The sequence below is a fragment of the Synchiropus splendidus genome, chromosome 14 (assembly GCF_027744825.2).
Source record: "Synchiropus splendidus isolate RoL2022-P1 chromosome 14, RoL_Sspl_1.0, whole genome shotgun sequence".
NCBI lineage: Eukaryota > Metazoa > Chordata > Actinopteri > Syngnathiformes > Callionymidae > Synchiropus > Synchiropus splendidus.
Window position 1 is genome coordinate 20,817,586 of NC_071347.1, and position 14,526 is coordinate 20,832,111.

General features: G+C 48.1%; 1 protein-coding gene across 5 annotated transcripts in view; it reads left to right on the forward strand.

Annotated features, from left to right (window-relative positions):
- The window catches only part of tubgcp6 (tubulin, gamma complex associated protein 6), a 28,222-nt gene that overhangs the window by 11,043 nt on the left and 2,653 nt on the right, over positions 1-14,526 (forward strand). For 3 of the 5 annotated variants that reach the window (XM_053885054.1, XM_053885053.1, XM_053885055.1), the window contains 13 exons: positions 1,422-1,571; positions 2,030-2,111; positions 2,320-2,408; positions 5,690-5,805; positions 7,563-7,701; positions 7,768-9,499; positions 9,891-10,046; positions 11,002-11,170; positions 12,853-12,994; positions 13,114-13,308; positions 13,388-13,520; positions 13,650-13,863; positions 14,291-14,484. In XM_053885054.1, the coding sequence (XP_053741029.1) occupies positions 1,422-1,571; positions 2,030-2,111; positions 2,320-2,408; positions 5,690-5,805; positions 7,563-7,701; positions 7,768-9,499; positions 9,891-10,046; positions 11,002-11,170; positions 12,853-12,994; positions 13,114-13,308; positions 13,388-13,520; positions 13,650-13,863; positions 14,291-14,484 (3,511 nt within the window). The remainder of the gene's footprint in view (positions 1-1,421; positions 1,572-2,029; positions 2,112-2,319; positions 2,409-5,689; positions 5,806-7,562; positions 7,702-7,767; positions 9,500-9,890; positions 10,047-11,001; positions 11,171-12,852; positions 12,995-13,113; positions 13,309-13,387; positions 13,521-13,649; positions 13,864-14,290; positions 14,485-14,526) is intronic. The other 2 variants (XM_053885056.1, XM_053885057.1) reach the window with 1 other exon arrangement.

Genomic DNA, 14,526 nt, shown 5'->3' on the forward strand with positions numbered 1-14,526 from the left:
GTGGAGTGGCAAGAAAGAAAGTCAGTGAATCCATGTGATCTCCTCACCTTGGTTGCTCCTCAACACCTTCTAATTGACATGATTTAATGTCATCACATCGCCCACCTCTATCTCCGGAGACATGAGGTGAAACTGGATCATTTTCACCTGACAGCCTCTCGCGGCTCACTAATTGAAAAACGCTGCAGGAGAACAAGGGCGTGATCTCTCCTCGCAGGTGCTGGGGGCGTGTCCCCCCAGCCTGATGACAGAGTTGAGCTGTCTCTAGTCAGTGTTGGTGCTAAAATCTGCGGAAAATATGGCCGACTCGTTCATTTGATGGATTCTGACTTGTAGACCAGCTAGAAAGCCATGACTAAAGATGTTTTCTTCCAAGTGTAAATGAGAATCTGAAGTCTTCATTAGAGGTTTGTTTGTTCTGCGGCTAAATGCAGCGTTTAGATTAAAAACTCATGAGGCATTATAAAGGTGAGAATCTCCAGCCGTCTGCTTTGATTGAGGCTATATATTTCAGTTGTGTATTTATGTGCGCCGCTAATTATGTTGTTTGTTTCTCTGCGCGGCGGCAATTGAAACACTTCACCCACTGAAAGTTTCCTCTGCGTCTTTAATTGTTGTGCTTGTGTTGCTCATTAGCCAAACGTCACTGCTGTGAGGTCCCTGAATGCACCGCAGGATTTGTCCTCGTCCTGTCGTGACACTGAACTTCCAAATGCTACGTCGCTTCAAGTCAGATAAAAAAAACTCCTGATCCTTTTATGGAGGCAGATCCAGTCCGTAATTTGCAGAAGACCTCGAACCGACGCCTCACTTTTTTTATTTATTTTTATTTTACTTACAAGTAACATCCGACTTACAACTTGCTCGATGTGCGTCCACCCACACTTGCAACCAGGGCCAGCAGATGCTTATTTTTTTTATCCATTGTCTGGCACCGCAGCACGAAGCAGCCTTGCAACATGTACGACAGTGACGGCAGCAGAGTATCCCAGCATCTCGATGTTGCTTGTATTTATGTCGGTGTTAAATCATGACTTACGGCTGAGGCTGCATAAAAGAATGGGCATGAGAAATATATAGTGGAAATTTATTAATAAAAAAAAATGGGGAAAAAGTCAGTCAAGTGTTTGAAAACAAACTACACATTAATGTGCTTGAAAATATTGTGAGCATCATTAATATTATATTCATGGGCTTTGTTTGGAGCGGGACTGAAGACTTGACCCGGTACGTCCGTCAAGCTTCGCGCCGTTACGGTCAGAGTTCCCAAGCCATAATCACGTTCCTCATTTGTATGTGCCATGTTTACCTCTCTGCTTATTTTTCCTGACCTTGCGACCTGCACTGAGGCTCATTTGCATTCGGTAACGCCGTTCATTCTCCGTATGCTAATGTTGAATGGGGTCGGTTCCTGCCCGCAGCACTACATCTGTATGTCTGAGCTGCCGGCGCCTCGCATCGCCGTCACCTTCTCGCTTCAGGAGGTGGAGCAGATCGAGAAGGACTGCGCTGTGTACCGCGGACGCATGGAGAGGATCGCCAAGCACAGCGCCACCAGCAGGGAGGAGCAGGTACTGCCGCTGATCTCACCTGTTCTGCAGTGCAGGTTGTTGTCAAAGCTGCATCTGATGTGGAGCACTGTCATCTTGTCGCTCATATGCTTTTTGAGAGCTCTTTTGTTGTGACATCAGATCACAAGTGGAAGGCAGCAACAGCTGCTGTGGTTTGTGTTTGGCTGAGTCATTCCAGCAGGGCCATGTATTAGCATGATAAATACAACAAACGCGCCGCAGCTCTTTGGCTTTGATGGACTTTCCAGGTCATTTTCTGGGAACACGCGCCCGAACCGAGCGCCCCAGAGTGTTTTTAAACTCTGAACAAGATCAATGAAAGCGGCGCTGCCCTCGAGTCGCGCCAGCTTCTGCAGCGAGTCGTTAGTGTGATGGAGGTGAAGTTTGCGGCGTGATGAGTCTGCGGGGCGCCGAGGTGTTGGTTCATTGTGTGTCTGTCTGTGTGTGTGTGGGAGCAGAGTCTGAGAGCAGAGCGAGCGCGTCAGGAGCTGATCAACACTGTCAGAGAGTCAGCTGCTAGAACTCTGGATAGCATCAGAGGTCAGTGATGCGCACGCACACGCACACACACACACACACACACACGCTCTCCAAACAGCCAATTTGGTGCTAACATTGTGTGTCAGGTTTGTTTGCGCAGCATTTGTTGTATCCTCTCAGGTTCACCCTCAGTGTGAAGGTGAACTGTTGTGTTGAAGTTTTCCTGGAAGGTAACCACCCGGCTGTTGTCTGGCTCCGCCCCCTGCAGGGCGACAGGTGTCACAGCGTCTGGCAGAAGAGGCCAAGAAGAGGGAGCGGTTCGAGGAGCTGAAGCAGCATCTGGAGCAGGAGCAGGAGGTGAGAGCGGCTCAGGGAGGAAAGGCTCCTGATGACAGGATGTTTGTGGAGTTGTTCCTGGAAATTCAGCCTTTTGTAGCTTCAAGTCACAGGCAACTTCTGTCTTGAAAGATATTGTTTCTGGCCCTTCAGTCACGAATAACAATATTAAAAATAGTTCGTATAATGACTCTATTAAGACACATGAATGTACAAGAAATGTTAGCATCAATATCTATCAATTTATGCAGGTTTAAAAAGGTCAGCTCCAGCCATTGGTCGCCACTCATTCACAACTCATTAAATCTGGCCCACTTGGTCAAACAGTGGAAATAAGTCAATAGTACGAGAAGAAAAAAATCCACTTGGAAATGTTTCGCAGAAAAAATGTCAACGCTAGTAACAGGTCTAATTGTTTGATTCAGTGACTTTCTCACCAGAGGTATCATGGTCATCACCCTCACTACTGCCACCTCATGTACACCTGCGGAGTGTGTTGTTGTGTCATTATTTTATTGGTTAAACTTATTTTTACTTGTAGTCTTGTTTTATTCATGAAAATAATAATGAGTAAAACGTGGTATGAAATCTCACTCGATATATGTGCACTGTTAAAGTAAACAAATAAAATAAGTATCTTTGTTAAAAGAAGAAAAATCCAATGTAAAAAAATCTCTAGAATTCGTGCAACTAAAAAGAAAAAACATTTTTTTCAAGATCAATTATTGAAAACAGAGTTAAAATCTCCACTATGGACAAAGAAGAATGAAAACTAGTGTTATAGTTACGGCAGGACGAATCCAGGAAAGTATCATGGAAAATGAAGTTGAGAGCCTCTTAAAAGTGAGAAGGAGGATCAAAACTCTGCCACAGCAAATGTTGTTGCTGATCCCTAACTGGCATGAGCGTCGTGATCGTGTGGAGCTGCTCGAGGACGATTCTAGCCGCCAGTCAGTGACAGTGTGTGTCGGCTGTGAGACGGTAACCGGGAACTTTTCCAGCTTTCTGGTGGTATAATTCATATCGCTGCACAAATAACCTCATTAACACTGAACCCTTCGGAACGGGCCGACGCCAGGCTGCTTGTTTTTCTGCCCTAGCCTCCAGAGGAAATACAGAAATTCAAAAAGCGTTTCACCTCGCAACCTCCCGACTTTTGAATCACGAGCCAATTTCTTTTGCTTGATTAGTTTCGTCGTCTGGGCGCGGTGGCGAGTCCAGAGTCTAAATCCACCGCCAGACACGTTTTTGTGATTCAGCATCCCAACCTCCTGCGTCGTAATGAAATTCTCTATTGATCGGCGGGAACGCCGTCTGTCTCCTCGGAAGCCACGACTCACCTGCGCACTGTTGCCGCCACATGTTGGCCAGCCCCCCTCCTCCCCCCACCACCATCCTCGCACTCTCCTCTGGGATCAATGAAGGGTTTTCCTATCTCGCCGTCGAAATGAACCTCACCGCAATTTCAGCTTCATTTCCGATCGCTGATCAAACTGAGGATATTAGAATTGATTTCGTGAGCATCCACTCCGAAGAAAACAGCTATTAAAGTAAAAACAGGGGTAAACAACTTGTGAATGTGATTTTTTTTTTTTTCCCGGTAAGGACTCAACATTTAATATCCTCTGTTTATTATTAAGGTTTAATTCTCATGATCCTGATATGATCAGGCTGGTCGACGCCACGATGAGATTTGTCACGTGACATACCACCTTAATGCTTGTGAAGGGGGGGGGGGGGTTCAGTCCAGACTTGATGACTGAAGAAACAAGTAGAAACCTGGTCTGTTCCTGAAGAGAAGGATGTGCTTGTGGTGAAAGAACCAGACTCTTCATCCACACGACGCTCCACTTTTGGGGCTATAAAAATGGCTTCTGCCCTGCACTCCCACCCTCAAATTCCCAAACCTATTCAGCGATTTATGTCAGATCCAAAGATGAAACTCATAGTGACTCTCTGCCGGTCCACTGTGGAGAGGCGTCTGCTGCCTCGTAATCATCCAAGGTTTTATGACTGAATAAAAGAGACTTAATTACTTATCCAACTGATCCCTAGTGTCGAGGCTTGGTCCCTCAAAACAGGCTACAATCCACAATATAGCCATCAGTCACAGGTTCCATCTCATTCAAACCCGCAAACCTGGAGGCGTCTTCCTGTCACTCAAGTCATATTTATCGGTTTCCTCAGTCTTCAGTTCCATTCCAGGCCCATTCATGAACGCGAAAAGCATAAACATTCATAGCAATATTTGCAGACTAAAGGGGCCCTGGCATGCTTCCCCATGTTTGAAGACTTGACCCCTGTTAGCGTGATGAACATATACTGTACTGTATAAGTGTGAAAGAACAAAGTTCATTGTTTTCCGAGAAATTTAGTGCTATAAATAAACAATATGGCGCCTACACAAAGCACTTCTGACTGGCGTTCGACAGGTTTACTAACAAAGAAAACTTCAATGACGAAAATATTCCAATGTTTCCTCCCTGATCTGAATGTTAGTGTGTCGTCGGCATGGCTAATGGCTCACCAACCTCCTCACACGTGTATGCAAAAATAAGTACAAGCAACTTTCTGCAGGAAGAATTGTGCTGACAAAATACGTTTTTTTTTTTTTTAGAGAACTTGAACGAGGCTGACTGATGACTTCATTGAGTTTGGCTGAGTTTCTAGTGCTGCTATGATTTACTGAGTTGAATGTGATATAGTGTACCCAACACTTGCTATTAATTGCAGGTAATCACTCATTCCTTACCAAGCAATTTAGCCGGGTAAATTCCTACTTTTGCAATTCTTTTTGATGCCAAGCAACTCTATCAACATGTGAGACTGAGACAAGTGTGGCCCTTTAAAAAGAAGAACAGACAGCTCTCTCCTGCTCTGAAACGGCTTCAGACATCATTGTGGAATGTTCCTATTGTCAGGTTGAACCCGATTCAGTTTATTTGCCCACTGTTGCATGTTCATGGAACTCAAGCCAGATTTTGCGTGTTAGACTTGAAAATGATTTCTTTGAGTCTGTTTACAAGGTCAGGTCGTGGGGGCAGTAGCTGAGGTAAAGAGGCCGAGACCGTCTTCCCATTCATCTGTGAGCCATGAACTCAATGGTGAACAATGGAGATAGTGACTCGACCTCCAGCTCCTGCTGGAGGAGTCGCTTCCTTAATCTGAAAACTACACGCAGAGTCACTTCTCATTCCTCTGCACTTGACGCCTGCTTCCCAGACGTTGATCGTCCCTGACAGAGACTTGCAGTTGAATTCTCTCCAACCAGATCACGCTGGAAATGTTCTCTTCTCCTCCAGTGGCGAAGTGCGGCTCAGAAGAAGCAGGAGGAGGACGACTTCAGCTACGCCAGAGAGCTGCGAGACAGAGAGAAGAGACTGGCAGCTCTGGAGGAGCAGCTGGAGCAGAGAGCCAGGTCGGATCACTCTCCCGCTCATCATTACAAACATGAGGGTGGAATCACTTTGGCTCCGCTTCAACCCCTCACCAGTCCAGAAAGGCATGCTCACATTTGCCACTGTTGATATTCCAGTTTCAGGACCCCTCCCCCTTCCTCCCACCGTCGCTCTTATCTGTCACAATTTTCTCCAGATCCCATCTCCCCTCCCTCGTCGTAGTATCTCTTGATTATCTCGTGCAAAAAAGGTCTCACCACCTCATTATTTGGGGTTTTTGCGCCGCAACTTTTTGATGTAGCGCGCGATGATCTCAATCTGGCAGCAGCTCTCACTAATTAATAGATTCCGCGTGATTAAGAGACGGCGCCGCTCATCTGAGCCTGACGCCGCCGATGGAGGAGACGGGGTAAACAAGCGCGGGTGCTGTTGAAAACTTTGTTAGTTGCTGCTTGTAAATGTCAGGGAGGTGAAACCCTGGGGAGCCTGTGTTGATGGACACGGTGTTGGCGGTTTGCCTTTCTCATTTCTCTTCTGTGTTGCTCCTTTTTCTAGTCACACCTCCTCTCCTCTCCTCCTCTCTTCTCTTCTCCTCTTCCCTCCTCCTGTCCTCTCCTCTCTTCTTCCCTCCTGTCCTCTCCTCTCTTCTTCTGTTCTCCTCTCTTCTCCTCTCCTCTTCTGTTCACCTCTCCTCTCTTCTCTTCTCCTTCCCACTCTCCTCTCTTCTTCTCTCCTCTCCTCTCCTCTCTTCTTCTTTCCCCACTCTCCTCCCCACTCTCCTCTCTTCTTCTCTCCTCTCCTCTCCTCTCCTCTCTTCTTCTCTCCCCACTCTCCTCTCCTCTCCCCACTCTCCTCTCTTCTCCATTCCTGTCCCCTCCTCCCCTCTTCCCTCCTCTCCTCTCCTCTCCTCTCCTCTCCTCTCCTCTCCTCTTCTCTCTTCTCTTCTCTCTTCTCTTCTCCTCTCCTCTGCCCTCCCCACTCTCCTCTCCTCTCCTCTTCTCTCCTCTCTTCTTCCTCTCCTCTCCTCCATTCCTCTCCTCTTCTCCATTCCTTTCCTCTCCTCTCTTCTTCCCTCCTCTCCTCTCTCCTCTCTTCTTCCCTCCTCTCCTCTCCTCTGCCCTCCCCACTCTCCTCTCCTTCTTCTCCTTCTCCTTCTTCTCCTCTCCTCTGCTCCTCTCCTCTCCTCTCATCTCCTTCTTCTCCTCTCCCCACTCTCTTCTCCTCTCCTCTCATCTCCTTCTTCTCCTCTCCCCACTCTCCTCTCCTCTCCTCTCCTCTCATCTCCTTCTTCTCCTCTCCCCACTCTCCTCTCCTCTCCTCTCCTCTCTTCTCCTCACTTCTTCTCTCCCCACTCTCGTCTCTTCTCCATTCCTCTCCTGTCCTCTCCTCTCCTCCCATCTCCTTCTTCTCCTCTCCCCACTCTCCTCTCCTCTCCTCTCCCCTGCACTCTGTTCTTCACCTCCCTTCATCTCCATCCATTACTCAGGATGATTGACCTCAAGAACTGTTTTTTGTCACCTCTTTCAGATCTACAATCACCCTGTTGATAGTTGGATGCCAACACTGTTTTTTTTGCAAAATGATATACAACAAGTGACACGCAAGTCTGAGACATACGAGTCGTCTGTAACTAAATTATGAATACAAAGAAGCGAGAAATAGGTTCAGAGTTTTCCAGTTTGGATAAAAGTAATCGAATCCGACGAATGAAATCAGCTTGAAGAAATGTTCCGAAACAGAAGATTGAGTTACACCGGTCGCTGGTTTCCTCTTCCAGGAACGAGCTGATCGCGCAGTACAGCCATCTGTCGGAGGAAGGGGCCCGCAGAGAAAGACGGGCCATGTGGCGAGTGCAGCGGAGGAGACTGGACGAGGCCCGAGCGCGCTTCTTCACACGGGACGAGCAGCAGCTGCAGGTCCGTCAAAACCTGATGAAAAGATACCGGAGTTACTGAATCCAAGCTTTGGTGGCGTTTCACCAGGCCCTGCTGGAGCAGTTCCCCGTCGGCCGGGAGCGGCCCGGTGGGGAAGCGGCGCCGCCTGTTCCATTGTTGCAACAGACTGGACCGCAATCTGCACCGGTACAGAAAGACTTTGAGTCCAGCAGCTCGGCTCAGTGCGCCCTCAACTCTCTGAATATTCAGGCGTCTTCACAGGAGACTGAAGCAGAGTGTGAGCAGCAGCCGGCAGATCATGAGGCTTTATCGCCCCCTCATGGAGAGTCTTCTCTTCCTCCTCCAGTGCTCAGTAACAACTCTCCGCAAAATTCCTCAAGTCCGGATGGCCAGCGAGTGGAGGAGGCGCTGCCGACAGTTGGACCCGACCTCGCTCAGGAGTGTCCGACTGGGCAGCTGATAGACTACGATTTCAGTGCCCCCTTCAGTCCGCTGGAGGGAATCACCGCCGCTCAGCCAGACCCAAACAAGAAGCGCCCCTCTTTCTCCCACGTTCTTGTCGGAGAGAACGTGTCGCAAGTCCAAGAAAGACTCCCCAAGCCGAACCCCTTCGGCCAGGCGTCCGACTCCAGTTTTCCCCTGGGCCAGTTCACTCCAGACGAGGCAAGAAAAGTCCGAGAGGAAACACCATCTGGTTTGGTGGCATCAGACAGTTTTGTCTTTGATTTTGCAACGATTGCAAAGCCGGACACTTCAGAAAAGGATCCTGAGGGACGACTGGAGAACAGATTGTTGGATGTGAGCACACCTCAGTCTTCTCAAAACGCCACCGACGATACTTCAGACGCTGTGATGGGAAAGTGGGTGTCTGACTCGGCTAACGTCCATATGGAGCTCCCCCTCAGCCAGGCAGGTGTTGGTGAAGTCCATCAGCCGGAGCAGGATCACTCGTCTCATTCCACAGTTGACTTGGTTCCTCCTCATGTCGAAGTTTCGAACTCAGATGTCAAGGCTGGAGTTCCTGAAGGTGGCGCTCTTCCACCGCCCAAAAGCGTCCACGGTCACGCGTCAGATTCGCACATCAAAGTTGGTGAGAACGTGTCTGACATCGTCGCGGCTCTTCCGACACCAAACCTGCACGGTCACGCCTCCGACTCGCACATCAAGGTCGGTCAGCTGGTGTCAGAGGTCGTGGATGCTGTGCCGTCCCCCAGCGTCCACGGTCACGTGTCCCACGCACACATCCAGGTGGGGGAGAACGTGTCCGAGGTTGCATCGCCACTTCCTACCGCCAACGTCCACGGCCACGCCTCCGACGCGAACCTGAAGGTGGGCGAGTTCGTGTCCAACGTCCCGGAGGAGAAGCCTCGCTGGAGTAAGCACGGACACGCGTCCGACTGTACGCTTCAGATAGGTTGTGTGGTTCCTGGAAGTGAGCCGGCAACCCTTCCGCTACCTGGCAGCGCCCACGGTCACTCCTCCGACTCCACGCTAGGAGTCGGGTGTTTGGTCTCTGAGCCCGAACTGAAGCGTTCGCCTCTACCTGGCAGCACTTACGGACACTCCTCCGACTCCACGCTAGGTGTTGGCTGCATCGTCATGCAGGAAGAGCCCAAACTTCTCCCGCTTCCTGGAAGTTCTCATGGTCACTCTTCGGACTCCAAACTCGGCGGGGGGTGCGTCGTGTCAGAGGAGGAGCCTAAACGTTCACCGCTTCCTGGCAGCACCTACGGACACTCGTCTGACTCGACCCTGGGAGTCGGCTGTGTGGTGGGACAGCCTGCTGCCGCCGTCCACGACGTTGGGCAGCAAAACAACGGTAAACATGTTAGACTCTCCACATCAGCACACAACATCACAGATCACTTGTTTGTACAGGTTCAAGTCTTCGAGTTACTCGTCTCTTCTGCTTGACATCTTATCCTCTGCTGTCTTCATGAGGCTGTCTCCTCCTCCTCCTACATGTCACACTGGAGACCCTCCCTGACATCGCTTTATCATGGTCTCATGCTACTGGTCTCATGATGGACTCCAGTAATTGAAGCCCTTTGAATCCACTTTGCTTGTCTGACATAAACTTTGCTTCTTTATTGTGTTACAGAACAAAATGGAAACATTACAAACATGTATAAACATACATTTATGAAAGAGTATGTAAAATAATAATGGTGAAAAACTTGCTCAATATAAATATTGAAATTGCTTGTCAGGTTCTGAGGAAACCAGCGAGTCGCCAGCTGAGGGCGCCGGATCCTGGACGGCCTGCCTTGGTTTGTCTCCCGGAGAAAAGTCCGAGCAGGAATATCTGTCCGCCCTGTTGGATCAGTACCAGGTGGAACACTATGAGGACTGCTCTGCTCTGATGGGTCAGCTCTCTCTCTCTCTCACACACACACACACACAAACGTTTCGCTATTTTTGTGAGGACCTCTCATTGACATGACCCTTTCCCCAGCCTCTCCCCTTAAACCGCACCATCCAGAACACATGGCTAATCTTGACCAGGACTGGTGGACCTGTGGGGACCAGCAAAAGGTCCCCCAAAGACATAAGATCCCCACAAGGATATTGTTTTGTCGGGAATTTGTCCTCACAAGGCACTTTTATATTTCTATCCTTGTGGGGACATTGTGAGGTCTTTCATTGCCATAACCCTCTCCTCAGCCTCTCACCCTAAACCTCACCATCGAAAAAAACAAAACACATGGCTAACTTTAAAAACTGAAACCCAGTTAGAATCACGCAGTTATTTTGAAGTCTTCATCCTCAAATTGAGGCTTAACCTCGTGGGGACCAACCAAATGTCCCCACAAAGTCATGCGGTCCTCAGAAGGGTAGTGTTTTGTACATTTGTTATGTCGATCTTTGCTGTTGAAGCGAGTGTATCAGTAATACTTGACAGTCTGAAGTCTTTCGGAGCGAGTCAGTGCCCTCTGCAGCGGAAGCGTCTGCTCTCTCTGGAGGTGGAGCTGTGAATATTTAAATGCCGTGAGCTCAGGATGAAGCAGGTGACTTGGCTTGTCCTGTACTGGCGCCGCCACCATCCGTCATGCCGCCGCTATTTATTCCGGCCTCGCCCGGATCGATTTATCTCACACCAACACGTGGGCCGCCACATTCATCACCGCAGGAGAGCAGCGGAAATAGTATTTAATTCATCCACGTGATGAATATTTGGAGCGTTCCGGCTTAAATCACGCGTACAGATGATCCCGCCATTGTTAATGGGCCTGTGTTTGGTGGGAAGTCAAATGTTTCCGCTGGTTGTGTGCGTCCTCACTTCGCTCCTGTTTATTCACCGACAGTCTTGTAACTTTGCAGATTCGTCTCCCGAGTGTCAGCTGCTGAAGAAGGTGACTCCGGGACCCTGGGGCCTGCACGCCGGCACCACCCACTGCAGGGCCACGGACACCACCGCCGTCCAGCTCAGCAAGATGGTTTCTCTGCCTGTCCTCATCAAACACTCTGTCACCACGCCGCTGACCACGCAGTGAGTCTCTCCGCACGCTGAGTCACATCATCTGCCCTGGTGGGACCCTCCACTTGAGGGCGTCGACATTCGTAACAGTAAACTCTTAAAAATCCAGTCACAGAAAGAAAATATGAATTAATAAATAAATACAAGAAAAATCTGCCATGTGATTTAGAAGTTCACTGTGGAGAAAGCATGACGCATACGTTAAAAAAAAAAAAAAGTAAGACATAACTTTGATTTAAAACTTTGATAACCACTGAGTACTGGGCAACAAACAGCCAGTGGACTGTGTGATAGTATTTTAAACAGTTAAGAGGCTTCATGAACTCAACTATTTCATAAAAAATAAAGAAAAAGAAACTTAAAAATCTAAATTACGAGAATTCCAACGTAGACAGAAGTCAAATGGACTTATGTAATGAGAAAACTGGACCTAAAGAAGTCGAGCATAAAAAAATGAACCAATGAAAAATGGAAGAACAAAAGTTAATGATGAATGATGTTTTAAAGGTTTGCCACAGATCAAATTTATAGAGAGATCACTAAATCACTAAAAAGTAAATGGTGGAAAAGAAAAAAATCTGTTCATAAAATATTTAAAAGCCTAGAAATTATTTATTATCAATTACTAATGTGAAATTTATTGCCAAAGTTGCAAAACTGAACAAACATTGCAAAAAATGTGAGGAATAATGGTTGGTTTTAAAATATCACTGATGTCAGCAACTGAAAAAAAAATAGAATACACAAATACATCAAATATTTGGAGATGGGGGGCATCAAAAATGATTGACAGAAAAAAAGTTCATGATAAATGCAATGGAAAAGTTGGGAAAAAAAACTGAGGTTAAAGGTTTTGGAGAAAAAAAACAATTCTACAAAGTCTTTAATAATTAAAGATTGTAATATTACAAATACTTGAAGATGAGGGAAAAAAATCAACTGTTAATTTGGAAAATTGGAGGAAAAAAAGAGAGCATCAAGATTAAATTAAAATGAACTGCAGATCTTACATGGAAACATCTTTGTCAGACATAAAAGCAAACGTGAAAATTGTTTGAAGGCAGGAACTAATCATTTATTTGCAAATGGAAAATCCAAGTGTCTGGAAGTAAATAATTCTACAAGAAAACTTGGTGTCACATGAGAGTTCAGTTCAGTTGAGTCGTGTGACGCCATCTGCAGGAGGTTATTTGGTGGAGAACAAGCATCAGAAACCATCAGCAGACAGAGCTGATCTGAAGGAAGAGGCTCGGGTCCCACTAATAAACTCCCCTCCGTCTTGATCCTGGTCCGGATACTTTGGACCGTCCAAACCCCACGTCTGTGACCTCTGAGTCGTGGTGCCGCCTGAGGCTCCCAGCCTTAGTCCCCACTCAGGAACTTCAGTTCTGCCCTTGCTTCTGCATAATTCCTCTGAGATGAATCGCATTTCTCATTAGCGTCGTCTACAGCAAAACTGCCCCAGTATCTGCTGACTGGTGTTTCTGCCATTGTGAGTAAACAGTCATCTGTTCCCCGCGCGAGTGCATCTTTATCACCAGGAGAGTTGGCCGGCTCTCATCTCCCGGCTGCTGACGGATCGCTCGGAGAGGTCTGGAGTTTAAACAGCCGCTTCTGTGGAATAGTTTGAGAAGCTGCGGGCGTCAGTCGCGGCGTCCTCCTGCCTCAGCAACTTTCCTTGCTTCCTCCCTCAGCGTGTCCCTGGTGAACAAGGCCGTGGTGGACTACTTCTTCGTGGAGCTGGCGGTGGAGCGGCACTTTGAGGTGCTGCGGCACTTCCTTCTGATGGAGGACGGAGAGTTCGCTCAGTCCCTCAGCGACCGGCTCTTCGAGAAGGTGACCTCGTCTGAGACTGCGAGTCAGACTCAAAGTTCTGCTCTGTTTTCGGAAAACTTCCCCTTCTGTCTGGTTCAGTTAGATTTGCACTGACTCCCCCCCCTCCTCCTCCTGTGCAGCTGGGCAGCGGTCAGACTCCGGGCGAGCTGCTGACCCCGCTGGTCCTCAACTCCATCCTCAGCAAGGCCCTGCAGTACAGTCTGCACGGCGACGCTCCGCTGGCGGGAAACTTCACCTTCGCCCTGCGCTACCTGCCCGAGACCTTCCACCCGCACGCCCCCGACTCGCTCAACTGTCTGGAGCTGCGCTACAAGGTGAGAAGGAGCTGGTGCCCTCGTGGTGACACGTCTTTGTTCTAAAAAAAATTCTCCTCCTCCTCCTCTTCCTCACCAGGTGGACTGGCCCCTGAACATCATCATCACCGACAGCTGCATGAACAAGTACAACCGCCTCTTCTCCTTCCTGCTGCAGCTCAAACACATGGTGTGGAGCTTGAGGGACGTCTGGTTCCACCTCAAGAGGACAGGTGAGCAGGAGGTCTTGCTTTGAAGTTAAAATACGCCTGAGGCAAAGTCTTTCCTGCTGTGGCGAGAACATCTTTGTTTGAAGTCCTTTCATGCAAACCTGCGACTTCTCTCTCGTCTCGCCGACTCAGCGCTGGTCCGCGGCGCCGGTCGCTCGGTCCAGTTCCGACAGCTGCAGCTGTACCGACACGAGATGCAGCACTTTGTCAAGGTCATCCAAGGTTACATCGCCAACCAAATCCTGCAAGTGTCTTGGAGCGAGTTCACTGCCAAGCTGGCCGCCGCTGGAGACCTGGACGCCATCCACCGCACTCACGCCGACTACCTCAACAGAGCCATCTTCAGGTGAGTAGGAGGAGTGCACCCGTGACCAAACTATGTGGGAAATCATGGAAATGTGTGTATATATATATATACACACACACACATATATATATATATATATATATATATATATATACAGGTATATGTAATGAATGTGTTAAAAAAATATTCTATTAGAAAGATAATAAAACAAGTGTTTTTAAATAAGAAATGATGTTAGTATTAACACATTTATGAGAAATGTTTTATGTTATTAGATTATTTTATTATATATATATTAAGTGTAAGTACATGTGGCAAAGTGTTTAAGTTTAGTCATGTAAATGAAGACGAAAACATTTCTAGCATTAAAAAAACAAAAAAACAAAACAAAAAAAGGAATGACGAATATAAACTCTCCAGCGATGAGTGAGGATTGTGAGAGTGTGAACTCTGTCGCCCCCTGCAGGGGTCTGCTGACGGAGAAGGCGGCTCCGGTCATGAACATCATCCACAGCATCTTCAGCCTCATCCTCAAGTTCCGAGCTCAGCTGATCGCACAGCCGTGGAGCAGCCAGCAGGGGGAGGCGGTGCATCCCAGCTTCATCGCCATGCAGCAGTCGTACAACACCTTCAAGTACTACTCGCACTTCCTGTTCAAAGGTGAGCACGCAGGTGCCCCGCTTGTGTGTGTGTGTGACATTA